At 33.3% G+C, this 21,416-nt stretch overlaps 1 protein-coding gene across 3 annotated transcripts in view; it reads left to right on the top strand.

The window, feature by feature from the left end:
• The window catches only part of LOC118187314 (pre-mRNA-splicing factor 38B-like), a 74,856-nt gene that overhangs the window by 31,601 nt on the left and 21,839 nt on the right, over positions 1–21,416 (top strand). For all 3 annotated transcript variants that reach the window (XM_085807675.1, XM_085807676.1, XM_085807677.1), the window contains 4 exons: positions 4,404–4,472; positions 7,433–7,584; positions 15,192–15,252; positions 19,088–19,350. In XM_085807675.1, the coding sequence (XP_085663801.1) occupies positions 4,404–4,472; positions 7,433–7,584; positions 15,192–15,252; positions 19,088–19,350 (545 nt within the window). The remainder of the gene's footprint in view (positions 1–4,403; positions 4,473–7,432; positions 7,585–15,191; positions 15,253–19,087; positions 19,351–21,416) is intronic.

Below are 21,416 nucleotides of genomic sequence, written 5' to 3'. Positions count from 1 at the left end.
CCTGTATTATATTTAAAGAAATTAAATAATAAAGAATCTGTATGAATGTATGTGTTCTGAATGAATGTCTGATTTTTTATATTTTTTATTATTATTTTGTATTTGAATATTATTCAGTTAACTGGTAAAACAGTATGATTCAGTGCCCATTACAGATGACTGTGTCCTTTAGAATTCCTCAGTAATAATTGGCGATTGTTGCCAAAACTTCATTTCAGGAATGGCACTGTTTAAATTGGTAAAATAATGAAATTTATAGAACATTTTCAGTTTTTTGTCAAGAAGAAATCTGTTATTTGTCTTTTTTAAGTTTCAGACAAATGGCCAACTCCTCAGAAAGCATTAATTCTTTCATTTTTCTTATTAAAAAACTGTCCTCATCTAAAATAGTCATGACCAATTTTTCCAGCAATTATTTGCATTAAGCTTTTAACTTTATTCAAGCTTTAGAAGCGAAATTCTTGCATAAAGCACAATGTTATATCCAAAAGTAGCAAATCAAAAAAAAAAAAAAAAAATTCTGCTGGTTAATGGACAGGTTAGTGGGAATTCTAAACATTTCTTACTATGATAATTCTCATGCAAAAAGTTGCTTTATTCTCTTTGAATACAAAATATTTTACTTTCAAATACATTTTATCAAGAAAACAAAAGAACTGCTGGTAACATTAAATTCAAAACTAACTTAAGTCTTTCTTTTTATCCTCAAGAAGACGTTCTGCAGGAGCTTTTCGTGTTTTTTTTGGTCTGGAAAAAAAAAGAAAAGATATTTATTAAAGTATGACTAATGCAGATTTACTCCTAATTAACTTTTTACAAGTATCTTGTAATATTTATATAGTCTAATTAACATGCAAAATGATGTTATGTTTAAAAATTTTATGAAAATTAACACTAACTAAAAATAAGATAATTCATTTTCCAAACAGTGATTTAATGTCAATTAATTTTTGTTTTGAAATAATGCTTTCTAAATTTACTGGCATATTCTTTAAAGTAAAGTAACATTATCTTTTCATTAAGTCTGAATGAAAGATATTTTGATTTTGGAAATCATTACCACAGTGACACATATACATATGATAAGTTTGCATGTTATGCCATTGCAAGTTTCATTAGACCAATATCATTTTACTAGTTTTTACTGAAATCAGGCTACTAGAAGTATTTGATCTTTTGCAAATATCATTTCAGAGATAAACATGTACACAAATTCTTATTTAATTCCTTATTCTATGTAATAATAACAGAATAATGTACCTTCTGCAGGTGAAGTGGAAATGCTTTGAAGATATTAGGCACAGCATTTTCTCTCAGTCTTACACAGCATAATGAAGTTCTGTCAATCTGATCCTCAGAAAAATGATCCAAACAAAGTCGTGAATAGGAAGTTGGCATCCAATTCTCTCTTCGAACAGCTCGTATGCAAGCTGCTCTTCGTTCTGCATTTTTTAAAATGAAAGTTTTAAATAGAAGATCTTTTTCACAATCTACAACCTTATAACAAACAAAAAGAAAATAAATCTTAATAAAATAAAACAGATTTATGTGAATTCAATGATTTCAGTTTATGCGCATTTCATATTTATTAATCTCAAAGAAACTGCCTTGAATTAAGCTGAATTACAGAAATACACCTATATAAGTTTTTGGATACATCTTTCCACATGTTCAATTGCGTAAATATTTTACTTAATTTTATCACTATACTGCCCAGAAATTTGTAAGTTTATGCAAAAACTTTTTAACAACAGAACAGTTTATCTTAACTTAAAAAAATGAATAATAATTAATATATAAAGAAAAGCATTGCTTTATTTAACACCTTTACAATTAATAAAAATAGTAACAATTGATTTCTTACTTTTTATGAAAGTTATAAAACGAATTACCTAAAATGTTCAAATTATACAATTTAAATCCTACCATATATCATTGTATCTTAAGGAAGGAAGATACCAGCTATAAACAGAAACATTAAAATGTATTTAACATTTTTTTATTATAGTTATATTACATAACATGTTTTGATTATTTAAGTCCTTTTTTTCACATCTGGAAAGAAAACAACATGACGTGATATTTTTTAACATAGTTGTCATATTGCATAAAAAAAAGAAAATCAATACTTACGTGTGAAAAGTAATGCCCAGAATTTTTTTCGAGAATCTATTTGTGCATCCATATGCAACACAAGCTGACATGCTTCAAAAAGAAAAGAAAAAAATGTTGCAATTACAGACTTCCTTGCACAAGTCACGGTGATAACAGGAAGATGGCCGCCACGCTTCACCGTTTAAGTTGAACCTTCCCTCCTCCTATTCTAACCTCCTTGATTGAAACATCATTGATTTTACATCTTTTGGATAATTTATATCCCTGTTGCCAACCTGCACATCTTTTTAATTTTTTGCTTTCATTACTGCATAGCTATCCACATACGGTAGCTGAAGAAATGACTCGCGCAGTGATGTCTAAACAGTTTTTGTGTTATTTCCAAATTAATACCAATCAGCATGGTAACGTTTAATGTTGACATTATGTTTGACGATGATTACAGATTTCAGCTAACTGTGTGAAGTATGATGTGGAGAAATTTAACTGAAATTTCTTTCTATATGCAAAAAATAGATTTTGTAAATAATACTCATATTACAATTATTGACAGTTTAGTGGGAAGTCTTGACACAACAGTTACAGGACTGGAAGAATACAATTTTCAAACTAGAAACTGAAGAAATTATGTCTTATCTTTTGAATTGAAGAGAAAGTTTCAACACAAAAACGAAAGCAAGTGGCATTGAAAGAAATGTTTTATAAAGCAAACAAATAAATAATGAGTTTTTCCCCTTGTGTATTTTTGATTCTGTTAAGGTCATAAATGCTTCATTATTTTATGTTTTTAATTTTGTAATTTCTGAATGTCATTATACTAGATTTAAACTGACGATCCAATATCTGGAAAAATCTCAAATCCGGAATAGCTCAAGTCCCAATGGGTCCGGATCTTCAGTTTTGTACTGTACTAAATTGTTTCGACAAAAAATGCGTACTTTCCTTCTCTGAATATGGGGAGTAATTTAAAATTAATGTGTGAATAAATTAAGAAGAATTTAAAACCCCATGACAGTGGCTAGTCATATTGGTGTCAATGTTACTACTTGAAAGCAGGCAAAATGACTGAATTTTATCATTTCTTCCAGTGACATGTTTGTTCTAAAGGGCACTTTCATAGTGGGCAGCAGCACATATGAAGTATTTGACACTTCTCATGACTTTATAAGCTCAGAATGATAGAGAAAGGTGACAAGCATAAAATGACATTTATGGACACCATATATTTTAAACGGAAGTTCAGTAATCTTAGATTTTTTTAGAGATTCCTAAATCTTAGATTTAGTTAAAAAATATCTTTCGGTGTCATAGATTTTCAATATTTAAGACAGAGTATGCAGTATGAATATGATTATTTGGCATAATAACCACTTTCAAGCGCTTAGTTTGGCTAGCTTTCCATGCTTACAACGTGTGAATGGTTGGAGTGCAAAGATGTGCTGAAGAATTTTTTTTTAAAGCGAGCCTCTTCCAAGTCATCTTCTGATATAACACCGTCACCAGAAAGTATTTAAAATTCCAGAGGTTCCTGTTTTGCTTAATAAATTTTCAAAGGCTCTAAGTTCAAAATCATTCATTGTAAACTTACAAAAGTGTATAAAATATATATGTCATTTAAATAAAATATTTGTCTCTTAATATTTGCATATAATAATAAATAATAAAAAATTCAGCTGAAACTTGTTGAAATGTTTGGAAATTGTGATACACAATATTGAAAAGTAATCATGTCATCAAATCAAAAAGGGATGGGGGGGGACAAAAAATTTGTTTCATGATTAATTAATGGCATATCTTAATAACAATAATAAAGATTTAAAAATGAAACCTGTATAACATGGATCTTGCTTTTAAAATCATGATGCTCTTACAGTGATTAATGATTATTCCTTGTGATTTATTTTGTGTGTTATATTAAGTGATATTTAGTAGTTTTTAGCATTTTTTCATTTTAAATGGGCTTCATCTTTTAAATTATGGATTAATTTTTTTATAAAAAGGCCGTTTTTTTAATATGTAATCTTGAATATCTGATTGTTCATCACATATTGATAAGGATAATCACTATTCATTTGCATTGTGTTTAATAACAATTACTATTTTATGTATGGGTATTTCTGTACTTTGAATTGTGTAAAGTAATTTTGATTTCTGTAATTTTTATGGAATTAAAAGTTTTGTTTGAGCTATTATTTTAGAAATTAAATATGAATTTGAGAAAAAATCTCATAAAAATAAGTTTTGATGTATTTCTTAAATATTCCCTCAGAAGTCTTTGCTTTTTCTAGGTCACGCATTTAGAACCATGGGAAAAAGGTAGTAGGAAAACATCTGGTCAGACAGGAATGTGTGGTGGTGTGAGTAATGTTGTTTTTTGTAAAATATATGAGACAGTTTTGTACAAAAACTGAATAATTTGTTTTTATGGCAGTATTGTCTAACCATACATGCTTTATTGTCATATAGGGTTTCCACTTGCTTGGAAAGTCACAGAAATGAAAATTGTTTTGATGGAAGATATAATTTTTTCTTCAAAAAATATTAAAAACAAAAGGAGTATAAATCAGTAATCTTAAAAAAATAAAAATTTTATGTTTTAAATCATAACTAATGAATAAAAATTAATCCACTTGTTAAGAAAGCTATTGAAAAATTAATGAAATCTCATGCAGAAAATATTTTACATGCCTTACATCTGATACAGTTTTGTCAGCCTTTAGCTGTTGGTTATGCTTTCTTCTTCTTTTTTTTTTTTTTCAAATATTTAACTGGTTTAATGCTATGATAAATAAGCACTTTAAAAAAATTGCATAACTTTTTTTAATCGTGAGATTTATTTTGAAACACTGTAGGAAAAATCGCTAATGTTATGATAAATTTCTCATGTGAAATGAACAAGTATTTCTTGATTGGATATTTTTGTTTCAAAATATTGTTTGCTTTTTTTGAATGGTCCAGATGGGTATGTTCTGCATATATATATATACTATATGTTCAGGAATAATGTGCACTTAGAAAAAATAGCATCTAAATTAACAGGTGTGCATTATGCGTTGGATATAAAAATGATTTAAAAATAAGAAAAAGATGAGCATACAAAAATTAGATTTCTGCATGTACCTAATTGCTGTTTATTTAAATGGCATACTGTATGAACTAAAAATTTTTTATATCTTCAGGCACATCATTGAATTCTGTTTCGTCTTCATCAACTGTTATGCTGACCCATAAATACTCAATCATCTTCCGTTCTATCTAGATTTGTAGCTATGCTACATTTGTCAATAATTTTTTAATTATGTCAGGTTTAATTTCATTTCGTGCTTTTACTCACACACAATTTCTAGACTGGCGTGATGTATTTGGCTTGCTTTTTTAAATGGTTTTTCACTTTCTATCTAACATCTATGTATTCCAGTGTCGTTTTGAATTTTCATTGAATGGTTTATTGATATGCATAACTAACATTGTTGACATTAACCCGCCTGTAGTAACTGGCATGTCTGTATTATACTTTTCTGACAATTTCTTCTTATTATCTGTTAGGTGGGATCTGAACATGTCTTAAGCTAAAAGACTTTATGAATTCATCAAGGCAACAGAACACTTTTACCAAACATTTTTTATCCATAATTTCATCCATCCTTTCTCGTGAACATGAATGAAAATACCATTTTGAAAATTACATTTCGGTATCATATTTCTCTTAAAAATAACCATGGGTTTTAATTTTGAATCATCCTCTAAGTAGGAAAGAACTACGTTGAGGTGAGATTTCTTATGACTTTTTTTAAATTGTTTTTATGTGAACAGTTTTTGTTACTTTTACATCAATTATCTAACTTCTGTCGTATTAGACATTACTGGAGTTTCATCCATAGTATCAGTATGTGGCGGTAAATTTTTTTTTTTTTTTTGCCTTTGTAGGTCAATAACATAGTTCTGGAACCTTAAAAATTTGTTGTCCAAATCTTTTGGAAGTCTTTGTGAAAGTTTGGTTTTTTCCCCTCGCTTAACTAAATTATTCTGTACCATAAATTGACTACATTACTCCTTTTTTCTTGCTTTAAAGCAACTAAACATATGCTGTTTCTTGTTACAGGTAATCCATTTTGGGGATTTTCTAGGAGCTAGTTTGCAATACTTTCATCTAGGATAGACTTTTTCATGACCCCTTTACGCAAAGTATAATTTTTCTTTGGGCCGTATTAACTATTGTGATTTCATTTTTTTCCCACTCATGTGCGACTTTTCACCAACACCAAACATCCTTGATGAAGTGCAGTTTCCATTCTCTAACAAATTGAATGACTTATTTAAAACCAACGTTCTGTCTGTTTCGTATACTGGAGCCATATTTACTACTAAAAAGAACACTAAATCAAGTGTTTTTCGACTAAAGCAAATGTGATTTACTAAAATGTTCACTTGAAAATCACACCTTCAGATGACTACAGAAAGGGAAAGCATCCAACTCCTAAATCCAAAAATTAATTTGGGTTTGAAGTGCATTCTTACCCTAAACTATGTTCCCCTTTTCTCAAAACCCTAGAATAACATTCTTGTGCACACCTTCATTGAATAAAAACTATCCTCTTTGTAAAATTATTTAATCCTTCAAGCATTTTCCTCGCATAATATTGTTCCATTTACCAATTTCGTAGACCATTTTGGGAAGCAGAGCCAGATTTAGACTTTAGTATTAGGTTTGAGGTGTAAATATAAGTTTGTTAAACTATATTTTAATTTTTGGGGGACCCTAAGCTATAGTTTATACGTAAATCCTGCACTAGTTGGAAAGCGTGGGAAAAATCTTTAAATAAATGACTTCAAAAGGCAAGAACATTCCGTATGTATGTTTCAGGTTTCTTCATGAAGAAAAAGGTGCATGTTATATGAAGGAATATGTGTCTGTGGTGTGTATTTTGTAGTAATGAGAAAAAGATAATAGGATTTTTATAATGTTCTTATATGCCATTAGATTTTTGTTTTAAATATGTAAAATTTAACTATTACTCATACTTGATAACTATCATTTGGTCAAAAAATTTTCAATTTTGATCAAGGAAAATCAGAAATTAGAAGTTGAGTTCAGTGGAACCTGTAATTAATAATTGTTTTTTTATTTTTTCATATTCAATAATTACTCAACTTTATTTATGATACTTTTGCACTGTGATAATTCTTCTTACTTTCAGAATAATAATTCCATTTCATTTATTGGGTAAATGGGCTGATACATACAATTCAAGGTGTTTTACATTTATGTTTGTGCTTTCGGTGACTTTCAGCTTTTTTTTTTTTTTCCCCCTGCCAGGTTCGAGGGGTAGGAGCTGGAGGAATAGTTTCAACTGCTTTTTGCATTCTTTACAAGCTATTCACATTGAAGTTAACTCGAAAGCAAGTGGTAGGTTTGATAAACCACAATGATTCCCCATACATACGAGCATTAGGCTTTATCTATATTAGGTAATGATGTTTTTTTATTGATCTGAAACAGTGTGAAAGCTCTCTGCTAAACTTAAGAGAAGTACAAATAGAAATTGTTGGATTACTTATTTTATTCTTTCAATTCAGAGAACACTATATCTATAATTTATGTTTTTGCTTAAATCTTGGTATTTTGAAATAACTGTGTATCTGAAACAAATTGTATTCAGTCATGTTTTTAGATATTGTGAGCAATTAATGTTAAACTTAAGAAAAATTAAAATTGCAGTGTGCTAGATTCCATACTTATTTATCCACTTTAATTAATTATTAATTAATCCTTATTAATATTTTTAGAGTATTGCATTTATTGTAAATGCCCATATATTGCAAAATCTGGTGCACAATTAAAAAAAAAATAACCTTTTGAACTCTTGTTTTGAATTTCGCCCTTCGCAAAGTCTTCCATCTATATAGCTGTGATGTACTTTACCTATGTTTTCTCATTGCATCACGAGTAATCAATTATTGCTTTGCTGTTTATATTTAGTATGTGAAAAAGTATTAAATATCTCATTTTGTGAGTTAATTGAAGCAGTCAAACTTATCATAGATGTCAGGACATGTGCATTAAGCTTTTAAGTGCTTTCACTGATATATTTGTTTTTACATATTTCATTTTTAACTGTCAGCATAATGTAAAAATGATTCACGTTTTTTCCTTGAGAAAGAGAATATACAGTGGAACTTTGGTTCATGAATATAATTCGTTCCTAAAGATGTTTCATTGTCTGAAATGTCCTTAAACAGAGATAATTTTTCTCATAGGAACTAATGTAAAATGGATTGATTTGTTCCTGGGCCCAAAAGGATTGCTTATGAAAGAGTAATTTGCACACAATTTGTAATACAGAAACCAGTGAAATTCCATAAATCTAATTCATACATAATATAACTCCAATACTGAACATAAGAAAAGGGATATTTAATTAAATTTTGCTGTATTTGTACAGAAGAAAGTTGATGCCATTCAGTAGAACAATGCAAAGAAGGAAAAGGATCAAAATATTGTTTAAAGTGACCCAAAAAATATTGGGTATATCACTTTACCACAAAAATATTGAGTAGCTTCTATCTTTTTGATGTTTTCTCTTAGCACCATTCACGTCTGTATAAGATTAGCTGGATAATTTTCTTACTAAAAATTTGTTGAGTGTGATTTGTTTCTGCTTATATTTTAAGGTGCTCCCAAAGACATGACATGTCACTGAAAATATTTTTGCTTTTCCTTACTACTGTTTTATCGGGGTGAGAATGTTCTGTGAAACTTTGCACCTCACTCTGTTTTGTACAAGTATTGTGGATCAAGTAACTAGGAACTTCCTTCTTCTTTTCCCTCTGAAGCCATTTCTTCCACATCTGTTATTGTACTGCATTTGAAGTTCTAGTACTTCTATGCTGAGTTAATTTTGTTTGTCTTCTAGCAACTCCTTCACATCTTCGCTCAAATGTATGGTTTTGCCGAAAAGATGCAGTAATATTGATAAGAAAGCTTCTTCAGTGCTGGAGTACTCAGTCAATGCATTAAGTACAATCTAGACACAAATTTCCTTCATGCCAAATTTTGGTTTTGCAAGTCACTTGTTATAAGGCTTTGTCAGTGAGTCCTAAGCAGTGAAGACTATTAACGAGATGTTCTAAAATTATCTGGATATTAATTCTGATTTAGATTTTACCTTGGTGTTTAAAAAGTTGCTTTGGCGTAGAACTTCTTATAAGCACTTATATTCTGTGAGTGGTGCACAAGTAATGGCTGATGTCCACTTATATTTCCATATAACAAAAGAATTTGCCTATCCTTCATTAAATTATATCCAGGTAATGCTATCTTCTCTTGGGTGATACATTTGTTCCTTGGATAAACAAATTTTTTTCACAGTTGAAGATTTACTAGAAAAGAAAGTCCTCAACAGCTTGTCCGTGCTTAAATGCACGTGACATCTTTCTTAAAATTCTCAGACAACTGTTTGCTGGCTTTGAAAATATCTGTATCAGCAGTGATACTGGGAAGTTTTTTTTTGCCTGGCATTGTGCAGTTGCTTTTGCTTATTTACAAATGCTGCCCTGAGAAACATTACGTGTTAACATTTGCTCATTTATCCATATAAGCAGTAAGAAAGTCTGCTTCTTCAAATATTTGTAATCATCTTCATGTAAGGATTCCTGAAGTTCTTGCAACATTGTTTCGTTTGTGTTTTCGAATAGTGCAGATTGTTGATTGTTCCATATCAAGGTGGAGCAGCAAAATCAGAGATCCAAATACCATGTGTTTCATAACTTTTCTACTTAACTACAGAAAGAAACTTGTACCATCATTCTAGTCATTTTTCTTTTAATTTTGCTACTATTTCTTCCTTTGGCCACATGATATCTTATTTAATATTTAGATCATACAGAAATGAATGACACAAATGCTGCCACAGAGTGGAATACAATTAACAAAAAACTGATAGTGCAACAGTTAGAAATAATCCCCATCCATGTCAATACACTTCTGCCATCTAGTTAAGAGGTCTCAAAGGGCTTTGGTAAAGCAGTCTGTGGGGGGTGTTGGTGCACCACCTAGGGACAATTGCATGCATTTCAGCAGAAGATTCAACATGTTGGCCCCTGACTGCATCCTTCATCTTTTCAAGCAAGACGTAGTCCAGGGTCTTGGTTCGAGGTCCGAGGTCCACCCACTCTGCACACACATTTGTCATCTCCAAATCACCATGCACAATTGGCTGCAATATTCATTGTGCAAGCCCTATCTCTTTCTGCATCTTGTTGAATGTTATGCGCCTGTTTGCCATGGTTAAATCAGACATGGCTGCTATATTTGCTGCTGTATTGAGATGTTGCTGGTCGTCCCGCGCTGATACCTTTGGCTGCGGTCTCCATTCCACTGCTGAACTGGCCAACCAATGGTATATGGCATGCTTTGAGGATGCTTAGTTCCTGCACACCAACACCATGCTGCGATGGGTTTCACTATTCTGTATCCCTTCCTTCCATAGGAACCACGCTGTCCAATGCTGACTGTGAAAATCACCTTCCATTATTGCTATCCACACTTTCAATGATGACGGCAAAAGGGGCGGGTTCTGACTTACACCATTCAGCATGCGGCCAGCTCCATCTATGTATTTTGAGTAGCTCACGCCCCCTTTTGTCTATTTCACTTGTTTTCCTTTCGCATAGTGATAGTTTCGTTAAGAGAGCCGTTGTGTCAATCATTTCTGTACGATCCAAGAAATTTATATTGAAAATACAAATCACTAATTGAAGTGAAAGTAAGAGTAGATATGTACAACAGGTGAGTGAAAGCCACACAGCAGCTGGCTACTTCTCACCTATATTCCTTGTCACCTTGTGACATTTTGATGATGTCTGTTATCCAGAGCTTGCACTTCGTGGAACCTTTGCATTTCCAAGTATTATTTGTTATTGGCTTACGTGTTGGCATCCCTAGACTTTGTTCGTCATTCGAGACATTTTTCGTTCAGATAGTTCATTCATAATCCAAGATTCCACTGTGTATATATATATATATATATATTTTTATCTCCACAAATATAATTCTAAAATAAGAAATGTGAAGAAACATTTGATAGATTTGCATAATAATCTGCATTTGCAGCTGCCTATCCTTTTTTCAAGCTGTACAGGTTTAAATTCAAATTATTTATGTGTGTCAAAATGCTTTTTTCAATTTTGAAGTAATAGTAAAAAAAAAAAAAAAATGTGTATTGTATGAGTGATTAATAAAAAAATTTTTTTAGGCTTAATGTTTAAACAAAGATTTACAGTCACCTTTTTTGTTGATTTTATATATTCTTTACTTATCCTGATCATTATGTATTATCGCTATTGCATTTTTTACATGCTTTTCATTTCAGAAATGTTTAAAACTTGAAAGTTTTGAAGTTACTAAAACATTTTAACTGTTGAGTTGCTGTTGTGAAGATTTCTCTCAATGCTTTTAGGTTTTTGGTTTCCTGACATAAAGGATAGCCGTAGTGGGCTTTGCCATAATCTAATAATCCATTCCAATCCAGAAATGAAGATTTATTTTGACTTCACGAATATCAACCGATGGAAGTATACCATAGTATTGTTTTGTAAGTGAATCAATCGTGTGTGAAGTATAAATGCTCTCTAGGCAGTGTTAAAAAAATGGAGGTTTGAGATTCACTTTAATAATAATGATGATGATGATAATTTTGTTTTTGGATTTAGTAAAGCCATGTTTTCATTGAAATTTCTTAATTCTTTAAATAATAAATAAATAAAGGTGATTCTGTGGGTTATTTTTCAAATTCTTCACTGTTAAGCATTGTTTTGCTAAGATATTCATTTTAATTGTTAAGAATGTATTTCTATTTAGGTGTCAAAGAAAATTAAGATCTCCAACAGAATGTTCAAAATGTAGCTCATCATACATGATGGAGATTACAGAGATTTATTTCTTCAGTGTAAAGATTGTCGATCCCAGTAATCATTTTGATTCCTCTTAAATCTCAGTTTTAAGTGATGGCTTCATTGTTTGTATATAAGTTTAACATTTCTTGAATTATAATTCAATAATTGGCTAATTCTGAAAGTATCTTTTTTAGTTAATGGACCAGAGGCAATAAAAAAATCTTATTTTGGATTGTTATGCAAGTGAGATAAGATTGCCATGTTTTATTAATGAATATCTAAACTATGTATTTGATATTTGCAAGGTGCTGTACATTTTATGGCTAAAATTATACCTGACTAATAAATTTTTATGACTGTGTGTATTTAAGCAGATACAGTACAAAATTTTAGAATTTTCAGAATTGAGTTTAAAAATTTTCAAGCTATAAAATGATAGTTTTAAGTGCATTTATTGTGTAGTGTTTAAACCATGTTTTCGTTTCTGAAACTTTAGCCTTTTATTTTTTGTCTTTCTTGATAATTTATCTAAATCCATTGATAGTAGATATATATGCTCTTACTAACATGGTTCTTTTGTGACTTTGTGTGAATGAAACTGCATTAGTTAGGATTTTGCTTGGATTTTGTGAAGTATATTTTTGGAAATTAAAGCTCGCTGGTGTAATACGATGGCTCATGATTTGGCATATGCTTCCCTTAAGTGCTCGTTTGATTTTTCAGCAAATCACTATTTATAGCAATTGATATCCACTGATAGTATGCCCTATCCTGATCAGTTTTCATTTATCACAGCAATGAACCAAAATGTTTTTTCTAGTGTTAGGATGTTCCTGCAAACATATATCTTTTGTTTCTTGTTGATTTTTAATAATCATACAGGTATAATGTAATCATAGAGTTGATATAACTAGTAGCAATTATAAATTCCATGTAGTTCTTTCAAATAATCTGAAAAGTTCATAGTTTATGTTTGTGAAAGAAGAGGTTAGTTTTTCATTCCTTCAAAATAAAACCTTTTTGTTTAGCTATTCTGTAGTGTTCAATGTTGAAGTGAATTGCATACACTGCCCTCCAAAAGTTAAGAAACAGCATATTTTTCAAAACTCACCATTACTAAAATTTTAGTAACATATAAATTCATAGATTATATGCATGATAGTAACGAAGTTTAAAAATATATATTCAAAAACAATATCTACCACCTTTATTTTATAGAAATGAATACTTTATGTAAGATTTGGGGGGAAAATGCAAAAATTGTAAGATTTGTTCATGACTGTTGATCTTCAATTGTTATTAGCAGTTTTGTTGACAATATCCAGGAGAATAGGAAAAGTCGTTTGCCCGATTCATTGACGTGGCGGGTGATCGAATGGCTGGAAATGGAGATATCGCAAGCTAATGCTGCTAGATGTCCCAATGTGTCTTGTAATATGATCCAATAACTATGGAATCAGTTTGAAGCTGAGGATTCTGTGTTTAGAAGACATTTCCATGCAGACCTAGAGTTACAACACCTGCGGGAGACCATTAATTAGCTCTTCTGGCCCGAAGGAGGAGAAACATTACTGTGCCTCAGCTCATTGGAGATCATTTAGTGGCAACAGAAAAAGAATCTCAGTTATTACAGTATGCAGATGCCTGCACAATACTAGTCTGTATGCAAGACAACCAGTTGTTTGTGTCCTCTTGACCCAAGGACACCAAGGTGCTCGTTTATGCTGGGCAAAAGAACTGATGAACACGGCTCCTAGACCAGTCAACAGTGGGCATCTGTTCTCTTTGCAGACGATTACAGGTTAACATTGGAGAGTGATTCAGTTCATCAGCTGATCTGGAAGTAACAACAGTCCAGATACAACCAATCCCACATTTTTGAAAGACACAGTTATAGAGGTGGTGGAATAATTGTTTGGACTGGGATCTCTCTTGGTGGTTACACTCACCTGCATGTGGTCCATGCAGGAACTCTGACTGGTGTGAGATAACAAGACAAGATCCTTGATCAATATGTCCGTCCATATGTTGTTGCTATTGGTCCTGGATTTCTTCTGATGGACGTGAATGCGTGACCGCACCAAACTCAGGTTGCTGAAGAATATCTTGAGGGTCACCGTATGGAGCAGATGAAATGGCCAGCTCAATTCCCAAACCTGAATCTGATACAGTGTCTTTGGGACTAGATTGCGAGACAGGTCGCTGCTTTAAGTCCTCCTCCAAGGTCATTAGGTGATCCTTGTCTTGTCATTGCTTCTCATTTCACTTACATACAACTTAATTGACACCACGAAACATTGCAGCCGGGGGTCGATGTATTCCTTATAAGAACCCATTTTTGTAATGTTACCACCCCATTTTTCCTCAAAAAACTGTGATCTTCTGTTTTTCTAAGACTGGATTTCTCTGCCAAGAGTGAAATTTTGTGTTGTAATTCATGTTTGTGTTGAAGTAGACACAAAAAACATGCTATTCCTTAACTTTTGGAGGGCAGTGTATTTAGGTTTCTTATTAGGAAATAATTTGTAACAGCTTTGTAAACGTTCAAAAATCAACTTCTGGAAAACTTCACATGGAGTGTTATGTCAATACTGCATTTATTTCATTGAACTTTGAATATTTATGTAAACTGAGAATCCTTATATATATACTTTGAATTGAATATTTATGAATCCTTATATATATATATATATATATATATATATATATGTATATATTGTGATTTCTTGCTGAATTTAGTAGTTTGATTGATTGATATTAATTATGTTACTGCTATCTTTAATTTGTATGATTTTTGTAATTAAAGATTTAATGGAAAAGCTCATACTGTGAGGATTCATTGTTATTGCATAAATGCACCAAGAGAATGCTTCAAGCTTAATCTGAAATTTATAAAATATTAACTAATTTCTATAAGAGGCAATAGTTTTAAAGGATCATAAAGTGGGTTTAGTGTTGTAAAAACCCCCACAGATTCTGTTCCAGTACTGTTTGACCTGTATCTCAAAATGACTTTTTCATCCCCATAATATACAGTTCATAATTGTTTTGATGAAAATATTCAGTCTGTACATGCATTACTGCATTTAATTTGTGAGCGTAGTTATTTGTATTACTATGATTTTCATGTTAAACCAATGTAAGCAACATGTTACTAATACCTATATTTTCTTTTTTGATAGGTATACACAGCCGCCTGCTGATTTATGGGATTGGTATGAGCCTTATCTTGAGGATGAAGAAGTATGTGATTTAAATTAGTCTTTTAAAGACTTTTTTTTTTACTGTCAGCGGTAGTTTTCTTAGGCTATTTTAAAGTAAAATGCTATTCAGAGAATACATTTTCTAACTAATATTTTTTAGTTTTGTGATATGTATAGAGAAATGTAATTTTTGTGCAGACCAGGCTGATGTAAAGAAAAGTTTTAAAATATACGTTAATGATTTTTGGAATAAATTATAAAAATACTGAACGTATAAAATATTTTAAGATATGGTATTTTGACATTTCATGCATGAGTTACGCTATTTTACTGATGAAGAATTTTGTGTGTAGGTTGCATTTTACTCATGCTTTGTCAAAATTTTTGTATGTAATTCAGAGCATTTATGTCAGCAACATATCCCATGTCTCCTGGTACACACACTTGCCAATGAATTAGAAAACCAGGATCTATATTTTATTGTACCACATTTTGCACAGACATCTGTTCTGATTTGTTTTGGCATTGAGTCTACATGCTTCTAAAGTGCAATTACGTCCAGAGAATCCCATGCATTAGTTATGCAGCTTTTTAGATCTTGTAAATTAGATGGAAAAGGAGAGTGCTGTCGGATGCATCTTTCCACCATATCCCACACATTTTCTATGTGGTTAAGATCTGGGCTATGTGGTGACCAGGGAAAGTGTTAGAAGTCAAACTGATGTTTAGCAAATCAATTTTGAACCCTTCTGGTACGATGTAGCATTATTGTCCATGAAGTATCCATCGCCATCAGGGTAAAATGCAGCATTGCAGGGGGCTCTTGATCTGCCAGTATATCTAGGTATCTTATGGCTATTTGTTTACCCTCGAGGAACACCAGGGCACTTCCATGCCAGCAGAACATGTCCCATATCATACTCCAACCAGACCCTTTCACAGTGCGAGAAGGTGAGATGGATTCATGGCTTAATGCGGTTCTCGCCAAATTTAACATCTTCCATTAGTGCAAAATAAGCTGTAGCGTGATTACATTACCCATTTCCAGTCCTCAAATGTCCAGCATCTTCTTTCATGACACCACTGCAGACAAATTCTTGCATGTCGGGCAGAAGTTAGTGGTTTCTCGGAGGCACCTGACTATGCATTCCTATCCTCTGCAATTCTCTGCACATGATTCAAGGTAAAATCTGTTGGGAAGAGCCTTGGTTTACAATATGTGTCAGTTGAAGCACAGTAGAGTCCCCTCTTCTGCCGTACAGTTCATCGGAGATGCTGCCGAACACCATTCGAAAACTGAGCTTGAACCCCATTTGCATCTTCTAGAGAAGGACTGTGGGTTCTGATTCCTTGAAAACCTTTGATATGGCTACTTTTGAGAACCCAGTGAGATTTGCCGTGTTCAAAATCAAGGCCCCTGCTAAATGGACACCAACAGTAAGCCCTTTTTCAAATGGTGAAAGATCTGTCATTTTTCCCATTTTACTTCATCGTGAAAAGCACTTTAACACCTTACTAATACTAGCATTCTAACCAAGTGTAACCCATGTCATAAAAAGATTACACACTTCATCTCTATTGTGCATTCAAATGAAAATCTCATAGGTTTTTTTAATTCATTGGCCAGTGTGTGGTATGAATATTGAAGTATTCCAATGCTCAATTTAGTGTTGAAATACAGATGGAGGACAAAATAATTCGAACACCTACAAACATTCTTCACAGGACTAGAACCCGAGTATTGTACTTAGGTTGGTTCAGGCTTGGCAGGGACCGTACGGGTACTGTCGTGTCTGTTCCTCCAGCTGTGGTGGAGCTGATATGTAGATTTAAGTGGGTCTCTTCGATATGGGTTTAGCCCTCATGGTCCCAGTGACGGGGACTGACAGAGTAAGGTGAGGCACCTATCACGAATTAACTGCTGCTGAGGGAGTGGTGCTCCGAGGCAAAGATTGACATGGTGAATCTTCTTCGTATTTAGCTTCTTTTTTACCTCGCCGAGGCTATGTATAAAGCAGGGCAGGGACTGTGGGGTCTGCGCCGCCACTGATGAGTCCCTTCTAGAGCCCGTTTCATCTTTGTACGGAATTTCCAGGTCGAAGGTTCGGTCTCTAGCGCTCTGTGAAAAAATATGATGTATTTCACACCTGCAACAGAAGTCTACCACCTAGTGAGCGTGAAGAGGAAGATATCAGTCTCTCAACAGCAGTCACCTGCATTGCATGCTTCAATCGAACTGTCTGTAAGAAGTTGAAATGTCAAACCTGTCAGAGTTCCAAAGAGGAATGATAGTTGGAGTGCATTTAAGTGGAGCATCGGTTACGGAAATAGCAAACCTTGTGGGGTGTGCAAGGAGTAGGGTATCAGCCGTTATGACAGCGTACACGAAAGAGGGTAAGACGATGTCTTTAAAGCACAACAGTGGCCAAAAGTCAAAGCTGGCTAATAGGGATAGACGGGTCTTGAAGCGCAAAGTAGCCTGAAAGCACAAGCGATGGTTATCCAAGATAACATCCGAAATGAACAGTCATCTCCAGGATCTCGTTTCAACAAAACATGTCAAAAGGGAACTTCATGCTGCGAACATTTATGGCAGGGTGGCAATTCGGTGATAGCAACTAATCCTTTCAAGCAACGCCAGTGGTGCAGAGATCACAAAGGCTGGCCCCCCACAGCAGTGGCAACAGGTAATATGGTCAGATGAATCGTCATTCACCCTATTTTAGATGACTGGACGCATTTATGTCTGGAGAACTCTCAAAGAAGCGTTTTAGCCTGACTGCCTCTTGCCGACTGTGAAGCATGGGGGGGTGGCATTATGGTATGGGGTGCAGTACCTTGCACGGTCTTGGGCCACTTGTTATTCTGCATGGGAGGATTACATCCAATCACTATCTAATCATTCTAGGGGATCATGTCCATCTTTTTGTCCAGACTGTATTCCCTGGGGAGCGACCGCTTTTTCAAGACAATGCCCCTATTCGCACTGCTAGGTGCATTCAAGAATGGTTCAAAGAGCATGATGATGCAATTGAACATCTTGCTTGGCCCCCTCAGTCTCTGGACTTGAATATTATTGAACATTTATGGACATATTTGGAGTCCAAACTTAGTTCCCGATTTCCACCTGCATCGGGAATTTTGGAATTAGAGACCGCTCTGCAGGAAGAATGGCTTAACATTCCTTTAAATATTGTCCATGACCTATCCCACGTCGCATTCAATCTGCACTTTAGTGAAAGGGTGGTCCAACCCCCTATCCATTATTTCATAGGTGTTCGTATTATTTTGTCCTCCATCTGTATATTTTTATATGTTTGTGAATGCTCAAAGCAGAACCTGCAACTTCTATCATTAATACATCTTTCTCCCTGTGAAGAAGGAGATTAATTTCAGAGATCATTAGTAAAAAATATTTGGATGAGTTTTTATTTTAGGGAAGTATTGTAGGGCTGATAAGGTGTATAATTATTTTTTAGTTGGAATCCAAGATATTAATCTGGGAAATATAAAATTTTAAGCTTTAATTAGCAACGCGGAATTACACAATTCATTAGTCAGTATCAGGCACCTTAAAGGTTTTTTTAATTCTTTATAAAACATTTTGTTATATAATATCTTCAAGTTAGTTTAGCGGATTATTGGTAAGTATTCTGAAAGGATATGGTACACATATTTTTAAATCTTAAAAATGCAGTTTTCCACCCGTGTGAAATGAAACACTTATATTTTGAGGGAATTATTTTGTTTCTTCATTTATTACAGAATGTTCATGGTAAATATTTGATTGTATATCATTATAGTAGTACTTTTTTATTTATTTTTTTTTTATGCAAGATTTTCTTGCTTCTCAACTGGTATGTATTCTTTTTTAGGAAATTGATGTGAAAGCTGGTGGAGGTCAAGTTATGACAATAGGAGAAATGTTATGTCATTTCCTTTCTAAATTAGAATGGTTTTCAACACTTTTTCCTCGAATACCTGTTCCCATACAGAAGGATTTGGAAAGGAAGCTTTCAAACTGGAGGGCAAAAACTAAAAAGCACTCTGCTACACTGGACGCTTCAGATGTTGGAGAAGTTGATCAGCAGTCTTCTGTTGAAAGCCATTGGGAAGATGATGCTCTGATTGGCCACAGGTAAATTAATTGCTAAAAGTAGAATGTATCATACTTTAGGGTAAAATACACTGGTGACTGGTTTTGGGGGGGGGAAGTCTCAACATGAAAGAGTTGTGCTATGTAAATGAAATTTAGTAGCACGATTATGAACATGCAAGTCAGGTTTGCTTTAAATATGCTGTCTAAAGTTCTTGAGCATTATTTAATGTTGAGATTTGACCTAATGAGTTAGTCAAGAATATCTTCAAGAAGACGAAACAGCTATTATGAACAACTCAGTGAGTTTGAACGAGATCGTGTAATAGCGTTACGAGACGTGGATTCTTTCTGTGATATTGCAGAAACACTTGGCAGTAATGTATCGACTGCACATGATTGTTGGCAGCAGTGGTCAAGGGCAGGTACTCTGTCAAGAGGGGGTTTTGGGCAGCCATTTGACACTACTGAGAGGGTGGACTGCCATGTTCGACGTATGCCTCTGGCCCATCATACTGCAGCAGCAGAAATTTGAATTGGCACTACAAGTGGCACAATGAACTATTACAAATCATTTACTTGAAGGACAGTTTTGAGCCAGATTGAGATGCCTGTAGCATGCATAACACTGCTATTTGTGACGTCACTGGTGTCAAGCTAGAGCTCATTGGAGGATGGAGTGGAGATCTGTTGTATTTTCTGATTAAAGTTGGTTCTACTTTGGTGCCAGTGATGGCTGTGTGTTGGTTAGAAGGAGGCCAGGTGAACACTTGCAGCCAACCCTGTCTGCATCCTAGACACACTGGACCTTCTTGAAGTTATGGTCTAGGGAATGATTTCATGACAGTTACGACAATTTGTTGTATGACAGTAGGAGCACTCTTGTGGTTATATATTAAGCACCCTGAGCGCAAATTTATACATCAGTTTGATGATTCAATGTGTTCTGCTGCCATTCATGAACATCATTCAGGTGGTTATTTCTCAACAGGATAACACTTGCCCTTTTACCGTTGTAACCCAACATGCTGTACAGAGTGTCAATGTGTTGCCTTGACCTGCTAGATCACCAGATCTTTCTCTTATCAAGCATGTATGGTACATTATTGGACAACAATTCCAGCCTCATCCACAATCAGCATTAACCGTCCCTGTGCTGACCGACCAAGTGCAACAGGTGTTGAACTCAATCCCACAGACATCCGGGTCTTATATGACACAATGCGTGCACATTTGCAGAAATCTGGCGGTCACACTGGTTATTGATGTACCAGCATTTCACATTTAAAATGTCTGTTTTCACACATGCATTAATTTGTGATCTTGAAAATTTACTCAATTGAATATGTTACATAGACAAATGTATTGCCCAAATTTCATTACAAAATTTTTTTTCTTGATGTTGGAAATTTTGTTTTTCCATCAGTGTATATTATGTATCGTCATTATATGCATAAAAATATACACCATAAAATGTATATCATTTAAATTGTATACGTATGAAATGTATATTATTGTGCATGTAAATATATATTTTGTGGATATGAAATTCAGCTGTGTGCTGATGTAATGACTTAAGATTTTTTTCCTGTACTGAAAGGGCCAATAAAATCAGCATTTCAGATGTATTTTAATATTTGCCTCTTCACAATTTTTAATTGGCTATCATAAAACAGTTCAGCTGATAAAGGGAAGTATTTAAGTTGGGTGTTACTGAAGTTAGTTGTAAGTTATGTAAAAAGAGAATATTTTATGTATTGTAACATTCTTATTTCTTGGAATGGTGCATTTTACAATTGCTGTTGTATAGGTAAAGAAAAGCTTTTTAATTGTAATCACTGCCAAGTAGTAGTAGTATAATTCAGTTGTACATTTATCAGCTGTGAATGAAATTGAGAAGTAAAGTTGTTTAAAAAAAATCACTTAACTATGCAAGTTTCTTGATATCTTTTTTATTTGGAAATGAAACCTCTTGAAATATAAGATTCTCCTTACATTTTAGAATAAATTTCAAGAAATAAGGATGTAGATAAATATGTCTTCCAGTAATTCTGAGAATATTTTTAGCCCACCTTCAGAATTTTCTTGAAATGACAGTTGTTAGCTGT

The sequence above is a fragment of the Stegodyphus dumicola genome, chromosome X1 (assembly GCF_044657685.1).
Source record: "Stegodyphus dumicola isolate Sdum_Otavi_A_Nest chromosome X1, ASM4465768v1".
Classification (NCBI taxonomy): Eukaryota; Metazoa; Arthropoda; class Arachnida; order Araneae; family Eresidae; genus Stegodyphus; species Stegodyphus dumicola.
Note: the sequence above shows the minus strand (reverse complement) of the source record. Positions and strands in the feature narration are given on the sequence as shown.